General features: G+C 32.5%; 1 protein-coding gene across 1 annotated transcript in view; it reads right to left on the reverse strand.

Annotated features, from left to right (window-relative positions):
• SYT4 (synaptotagmin 4) overlaps positions 1–7,932 on the reverse strand; it is a 30,087-nt gene extending 22,155 nt beyond the window's left edge. The window contains exons 1-3 of the mRNA XM_053700397.1: positions 7,713–7,932; positions 4,607–5,418; positions 3,955–4,075 (exon numbers count right to left, since the gene is read on the reverse strand). Coding sequence (XP_053556372.1) covers positions 3,955–4,075; positions 4,607–5,418; positions 7,713–7,746 — 967 coding nt within the window. The 5' untranslated portion in view covers positions 7,747–7,932. The remainder of the gene's footprint in view (positions 1–3,954; positions 4,076–4,606; positions 5,419–7,712) is intronic.
• Positions 7,933–8,833: the final 901 nt, after the last annotated feature.

Here is an 8,833-nt window from a genome sequence, read left to right on the forward strand (position 1 = left end):
GTATACAAACTAGTTACATCCAAACTAAACAAAATCCCTTTATTACCATCCAAAGTTATTTCCTGTATTTTGTTCAAAAAGTCACCAGTATCCCTGATAAATCAACTAGAATTAACAAATGGTCTCAAAACCTTATCAAGATATATAACCATCTTACATAATACAGACCCTATGCCAGCCACTATTGGGTGGCCTGGGTTTTTTTTAGGCTAAAATATTCAATGGCTTTAAATGAACAACACATCTATATGTCATCATATCATAGACCCCTACAAAATGCATTAATTACACAATAATTCAATACCTACACTACTTACTCATTAAAGGACATGATATTATAGACATGTATTTTTCACAATTACTTACTGTTATTTCAAACCTCTTTCTTGCAATTTTATAAAGAAAAATACTTATTTTCCAAACCCCCTGTAGAACTCATTATATGAATCCTATCGGGGGGGTCTACCCAGGTAGCAATATGGCAGCCCTATCTCCTGATGCATGTGGGTGGGTCTAGGTACCCGCTGATGTCACCACAACTGTTTAATTTACTGTGCGCTAATCTACATCTATAGATGGGAAATGGTACACAGTGCCCCTAAGCAAGCTTTCAAATTGTTCGCCAGTTTGTTTAGCCATTTGATCAGCCCTTTCTGGGGGGAAGTCTCTTGTGACATCATAACGGTCATAAAATAATTCACTTTAAAGCATAACGAACCTTCGTTTTGATATCCAAGTAAGTTTGTTTTAATGTACTACATAATAAAGCATAACAAACCTTTGTTTGGATATCCAAGTAATTTTTTTTATGTGCTACACAGTAGTAACAATCTATATGTTTTGTTAAGGGGCTAATTGATATTGTTTTGTAATTCTTTAAGATCATGCTATGCTTTTAGGATTTTTTTTTCAATTAATGAATGCCATTGAGACAGATAATACTAATAGATTAAAAAATTATAAGACATTTAAAAAAAAAAGGTTCTTGCTTCCCGCAATGTAAGAAGAAGCGGTCATTAGACCGCTGCTTCTTACACCCTATGCCACCTCTGAGGTGGCAAGGGAAAATCACTGAGAGCTTTCTTGCTCGCTCGCGGTAATTGACAGTCCCTTCAGTCGCGCAAATGAAGGGGCGGTCATTACACTCTCTGATGAGTGTGTAATGATACGTATGAACCAGTGGACAAACAGATCCGCTGCCCTTATGTAGCCAAGGTGTACGGACAGCTTTGTAAGTTGCAAAGCTGTTCGCCCGCCTCTTAGTACATCGGGGCCCTAAGATACAAATCACGTCTTGTTTTGGAGTTGATAAGTATCTCATTATGTATTGTATTAAGAAAGATGATTAATAAAAGTTAAAATTAGTAGGAATTAATTTGGACAAGAATTCTCAACATTTCTGCCTCTCAAGTAAATGGAAGGGCTCACTTGACAAATGATGGTGCAATGTACTATGTTGCTGTAGCTGGAAGAGACTGTGAATCAATCATGCTGTAAAGAGGATTGGGGTAGGAAAATACTCTGGAGTGGTTATTTTTGGTGGATGTTTTCAGTGATTCTGAGATAGGAGGGTTAAGCCCTTTGGTATTGTGTGATTTGCACTAGGGAATAATATAGTTGGGGCCTCTGGTTCTTGTGTTAGGATATTGGGTGAGCTTTCAGTAAGGTAATCATATAGATGGATCATTTATTTATTGGACCTGAGGTATGCTTACTGGAATAGTTGGAAAGTGAAACTGTGAAGTTCAGTGGACTGGGGTTAAATAGTGGGTCAAGGTTCTGAGCAGGGGTGGGGTGGTGTAGTGAGGGTCAGTGTTGTTAGAGTTTTTAAAGTGGGAGTGTTGCATTTTTTATTTACAGACCGGAACACTGGTATTTTACTATATAATAACTTAATAACTTAAGAGGCTCCATAAAATGATATACAAATTGTAACCTTGACTGCTTTTCAAGATTTTGCCACCAGGTGGCACACATTCAATTTACATAGCTACTTAAAAGGACAGTAAAGTCAAATTTAAACTTTCATGATTGAAATAGAGCATGCAATGTTAAACAACTTTACAAATGACTTCTATTATAAAATTTGCTTCGTTATCTTTGTATCCTTTGTTGAAGAGTAGGCTTGGGAAAAGCAATGCACAAAGGGAGCTAGTCCACTCAATGCAGTAGAATTACATAATTAACATGTACATAATAAAAAGACAATACAATACCACCTACTCTGAATTTCAGATTTTTTTCTGACAAGTTTATTTTTTCTACCATTTTCATGTGACAGACATCAGCCAATCACAGACTAGTATATGTATGCCATGTGAATTTCTGCACATGCTCAGTAGGATCTGTTCCCCAGAAAGTGTGATAATGAAAGTAAATTGGAAAGTGTCTTAAAACTGCATGCTCTATCTGTCCCTTTAAACACATATGGTTTGCCAATAATAAGAGGTATCTATGTGCTATCACCAATCACCAGCTAGCTTCCAGTAGTGCATTGACGCTTCTGAGCCAACATTGATATGCTCTTCAACAAAGAATACAAAGAGAATAACATACATTTGCTAACAAAAATAAAGTTGTTTGAAATTGCATGATTTGTCCGAATCATGAATTTGTCATTTTGCCTTTACAGTCCATTTAAAGCTTTACACCAGCAAACCAAAAAAAATAAATAAATACAAGAGATGATATGTTGAGGTGAAGAATACATAATATATACTGATGGAGGAATTAGGCCAACATGACCAATGCCAGAAACAAAATGTGCAGGGAGTGGCAACTCCGCTCCCTGTATGAAGAAAAGGGGAAAAGCACTGTACAGTTTTACTGGTATGAAAGCGTTATTCACTGTATTCTGTATGCTGCCCATAACTATTCTCTAACTGTTTAAGAAGGTGTTAATCACTGCTTTACACTGCTTTTATGTCTGACATAACGGTGTTTACCAATGCCAATGTGTGTCTGGCAATTACTGTTCTCTGTCTATAATACATTGATTAATCACAATTCTCTCTTATATGATGGTGTTGCATACTGTAGCCTATATGTCTGACATTAAAGGGCTAATCATTGCATTCTGTGCTACTGGCAGGAATGGGTTATTTACAAGTCTTATGTATATCTACTTATTTGTGAAGGAAATATGATATATAATGGATTGGGGACAATGGCAGAACAGATCTTAAATATATAACTGCAAAAATGGTTAGTACAGATAAAACATAGACATTGAGTTACTTTATTATAGTATATACATGCTAATTCTTCTCTAAACATATTTAACCTTTTGTCCTGCTGATATTTCTCACTGCTCTTTCAAGCTACACTGATCGCCCACTTGGAGCTCTGCAGAAATAATGAGCCTACTATTCATATTATCTAAAGTTGCTGACTTTATAATGCTATTTATGTTGTATCTGTTCTTTAAATTTATTGGCACATGTGATTATCTTACTACAAATTGCAATCTTCACATAATACTAATATCAGAATTTGCTCTTGGTCCTTTGGAATGGAATTGAATAAGAGTTCCCATTGCATTATTAATTATATGAATAATTTATCCCTTTTCTCTTCCCATTATCCTTCAACCATACAGCATGTTTGTATTTTATATTCCAATAAAACAACACCTAGAGACCATATGCTCTATGTGAAATACACTACCTTTAACTAGAAGCAAACGCTAGTTAACAAGAGCAAATAAAACAATCAAATCACACATTTTTTAACCTTAATCTGAAAACAATATCCATGATTCCTGACCAATTAATGTAGCAAAATAATTATATAAACATTTCTTAATTATATATCTGTTGTGTCGAATTTCAGTCCTATTTTTACTTCTTTAACAATTACTTAAATGCAGACACATAAAATTACTCTTATGACATAGGTTTTAAGATCAACCCAAAAAAAAGTAAAAAATCCATTTAAAAAAAAAAATGATAATACCTGATAATCCTGACGTGTCAGCTTTCGGTAAGTGTCGAGCTTTTAAGACAACCACAGTTAAAGTGTTTGTTGTAGACTGGTAGCACAGAGAGATGAGTAATTCCCCACGCCCCGTTGATTTCTAAAGCCAATACAAGATATACATTGAAACAAAATTTTACAGATATTTTTCTATCATGTTCTTAAAACACAGAATCAAATTAACTAATTTAAGATAAAAACATCATATATGAAAAATATAATATACAGTGCAATAATGAAAAAACAGTATAGAGGAAATACATTTTTTATCATCTTGTTACCATAAAATATGACATTTTACATTGAATATAACATCATTTTATCCAACATTTAGTTTACTTTTAAAAATTATATTTGATTTGTGTAAGTGAAATAGATGTTTAAGTCGGTAAAAGGCTTCTACTATTGTAAATGTACTACTTAAGATAAATAGATGTATATTACATTAATTTGCATAAAATATTGCAGTTTTAAATAAAAAGCATTAAGTATGCTTGAAAACCTTTAAAAGTTTAAAATAGATTTTTCCATATGACTTAAAATGTACTCAATAGGCATATTTCAGTTGAGTTGTTAAGGATAATTAGACTCATACATAATCATATTGTATAAAAAACTGTAAACTATTTACCCGAACATTTCTTTTATTGATTTCTCGGGTCATCAAAACTCTTCCCTCTGACAGCTCAATTCCAGAAAGAGGAAAATGTACTTCTCCAATGACATCATCTCTTGAAAACCTGTCAAAGCTTAGGATCATAAAGTGAAGAATGAGGTCTTGAACCTGGCTATAAGGAATTCCATAAAAAGTGAAGGTTTCATCAAAAGCCGGATCAAGAGTCTTTCGGAGCACTCTAGTTTTGACTTTGTGCTTTTTTTCTGGAAGGATGGTCATTTTTATATATGGGTCAGATGTCATGGATTGCTCATCCATTGCTGGAAGGGATTTTGCTTCTTTTATGTGTACCACAAAAGCCTTTTTCTCAAAATTATACTCTAGGGAGAAAAAAAGTGTTCCAAGTTTGTCTTGTTTGTCCACAGATGATAAGGATGTGCTTGACTTTATACTATCAGGAGATATAGACTCTTTCTCCTTTTCAGGTAACTGTGGTTGGGAAAAATCCTCAAGATCTGGAGAACTTCTAACTTTGTTCGCTTTAGGAAAATTACCATTTAAGTCACTTTTTTCAAGATCAAGATGAAGAGAAGACTTTGATATCAATGATTTGCCATTTAACTCTGTTTTTTCATCTGCCCCAAATTTCTTTTTACTGTTTAGGTTTTCTGGATATATGTCAACACCTTTTAATACATGGACAAACTTATATGGAGGAGTCTTGTTAGACTTTGTTGATTTACGCTGGCAGCAGATCCAAGAAAACAGAGAAACTGTGAACACAAGGCCAAAAGCACTTAAAAGTCCAACCATTGTAGGGAATTCTTCTAAAATGAAATAAAAACAATAGTCACCACAATATATGAAGTAATAATAAAAAAAGAATTATAACTCGTGAACAAAATAAGCTTGAAGCTACTGAAATATACCTTAATACAAGTGTTACAGCTATAAGTCACAGTACAAATAGATTTGATGTGCCACCTACAGTTCAATGTGGGTTTTAACAATTTGTTTAAAACAGTAAATCATATAATGGAAGCCTGTTTCTAAGCTTAAATCATTTTATATATTTTTTTGCTTCTATTTAGTTTTAAATGGAGCTTATTACCTTAAAGTTGGGGATCATAAATGCATTCACATTCACAAACTGACAAAGATTTGATTTACCAAACTAATAATTTCCATATAATAACACAGGACTATCTTATGTAAACATGATTGTGTATAGAATATAAAGTATAGAATGTACTCTACATTTTTATTTTAATGTTGCACTATTTATAATATCATAAAATATCTACATCTGCAGCAGTCAACATTCTTTGCACATCTATCTATAATCTATCTATCTATCTATCTATATATCTATCTATCATCTATCTATCTATCTATCTATCTATCTATCTGTCTATCTATATATCATCTATATCTATCTATCTATCTATCTATCTATCTATCTTTCTATCTGTCTTTCTATCTGTCTGTCTATCTATCTATCTATCTATCTATCTATCTATCTATCTCTATCTATCTATTTATCTATCTTTCTGTCTGTCTGTCTATCTATCTATCTATCTCTATCTATCTATCTATCTATCTATCTGTCTTTCTGTCTATCCTGGTTACATAAATAATAACTATCAAACTATAGATTGCAAACATTTAGTAATTTTTAGTATTAACTTTAGCTTTTAAACTAAAACACTTTATCTTAGCAATATTGATATTTAGATTGGTAAGTCCCAGTGTATAGCACTGATTCTAAGAAATACATCAGCCTGCATTCTAAAACTAAAGGTACTTAAACAATTCAGTGCAAACACGAACTCACAGAAGTGATATTTTATCTTGAAGATAACTAAGTGCATAAATTAGCACATTTTAGAAATGTAAAACTTGAAAACTGGCTCCTATAAAGATCCTAGACTTACCTGAAAGCTACAAATAAATGTGGCATTACATACATAGTTTTACATTTTCAGGAAGGCACTATCTGTGTCTATGTAAATTAACTGAGTACTGTATTGTGTTTATCTCAATCTGAACATAGGAAAACATGCTTTATTAAATGTGTATTTTAATATATCTGAATATAGTAGAGTAGCTAATAAGCCAATTTTGTTTTCACAGATAAAAACTAAAGTGAAAAAAAGATCTGTTTCATTGGAAATACTGTATGTCAGCTGGGCTGCTTATTTGCAGAAACATTATCCAATGTTAAGCATATCTATTTTTAATTTTTCATTTTGTATGACGTCAGTCCTAGCTGAGAACATCAGCACTTCACATTTAACCTTGATATACAAGGGATTACTGGAAACTGTTTTATAAGGAAGCACAGGATGTTTCAGTATTGCAGTTGCAGAATAAAGGTTCTATTGAATTCCTTTTTTATCTGTTGTCAAAATCAGTCAGAAGTGAATATATTTATGTCTCCAGAATAAAGAATGACTACTTTATGCAGAACATGACATTTTGAAATGAAATACTTTGCTTGAAATTAAACTATTTCACAGCAAATAAACATAATATAAAATTACATTGCAGAAGAAATCAGTAATATTAAATGAAAATCTATTGAAAATAAACTATTTTATTTGTATTAAGAACAATAAATTGAAAGTTTTATGGATATAACCATCGAAAATGATAAAAAATAGAATAGTCTAAAAATGCTCCAAATTCATATGCATCCATGATTAAAACAAAATAAATATGGTAGAATCCATAAAATATTTAATCTGTCTACTGATAGGGTGTGTATATGTATATATATATATATATATATATATATATATATATATATATATATATATATATATATATATATATTTATATTTACATTACTATGACTGTAGCTCCAACCAAGGTTACTGCATAATACTAAAGAAATTAAAGAAAAAATAGATGTTTGTATTTTGCACAAAAATAAATCAGTTTTACAATATATTGTTTACCTATTGGATTACTTTTTCATGGCTAGGAAAACTGAACAGTGTTCACTGACTCCGTCTTGCTTTTTACTGTTAAACAATACTGAGAATAACGGCAAACAAATAGCTATAATCAGAGTTTTATAGTGACTGATAGCAAAAACTTTAGAAGACAACTTGCTTACCAAAAGCCTCTGTATGGCTGGAGATCGGAGCCATTTTGCTGCTCGCTGTCCAAGGTTCTGAAATTAAACTGATTGCAATTCAATGCTACGTTTTCTTTTACATTGAAGAAGCTATTTCAGAAAATGGCAGGTATAGAATTTGTTGCTGGGTATGTGAGGATGAGCTGAGATATTCCTTGTGATGACTGCAGCTAACCTCCTGCTCGGGGAGTCTGACCACTCCAATTGCAGACAGGGCTGGCAACCAAATTGACGCAATGCTGACGCTACAGAGATGGAATGAACAACTTCCCCACTGTGGTATCAGATTCTGTTTCCTCGGTGAATCATGTATCCCCCTCTCTCTCTTTCCTAAAGCAGCATTCAGCTCAGACCCCACCCTAGCTCTTTCAGAGCGTCTATCCACTGTATTTATTTAAGGTGGATTGACACAATTGTTTATGTATTGTGCAGAGCTACATAATAATGAAAGTACTTTTTGGTCAAAATAATTTAGAAACAAACTATATATGAATCACCAAGAAGCCAATTAAGACATTTACTGCCCTGCGTTTAGCCAACATTTTCTGCAAGGTGTAAGTAAAATAAGGGAAGACTAAAGAGATTTCATAAAGAAGAGACAAAATAAATGTAAGTGCAAGAGATAAATAATAGATGGAAATATACATACATAAATATTTAATATGCATTTATTTTACTGTGTAAATTGCACTTGAGAAAGTTTATAGAATATGTTGTATAATTGTTGCAGAAATAAAACGTTGATTTATAACCTTAAAAAAAGGATTTACCAAGGAAAATATAACAAACGCTCACTTTTCATTTGCAGGAGGTGTGAACTGCTATGATGCAGTAAAATTAGTTATATGTTTAAGAAAGAAAAAAATAATATTATCTAGTGGCATTGGCTAGAGTTAGACTCTTTAGGTCACAAACCTAGCAACTTTATTAGATGTAACTGATCTTCCACCAACCAGCAAAGACTATCAGAGTAGCAATAAATCTGAGTCTCAGTAAAACCATATCAACTTACCATATCGCCTGCCCTAAACTATATTTTTAACAAATACTACTAGATCTATATGCTTTAATCATTCAGTTACATTTTCACAGCTGTATTC

Source organism: Bombina bombina, chromosome 2, assembly GCF_027579735.1.
Source record: "Bombina bombina isolate aBomBom1 chromosome 2, aBomBom1.pri, whole genome shotgun sequence".
In the NCBI taxonomy this organism is placed as follows: Eukaryota; Metazoa; Chordata; class Amphibia; order Anura; family Bombinatoridae; genus Bombina; species Bombina bombina.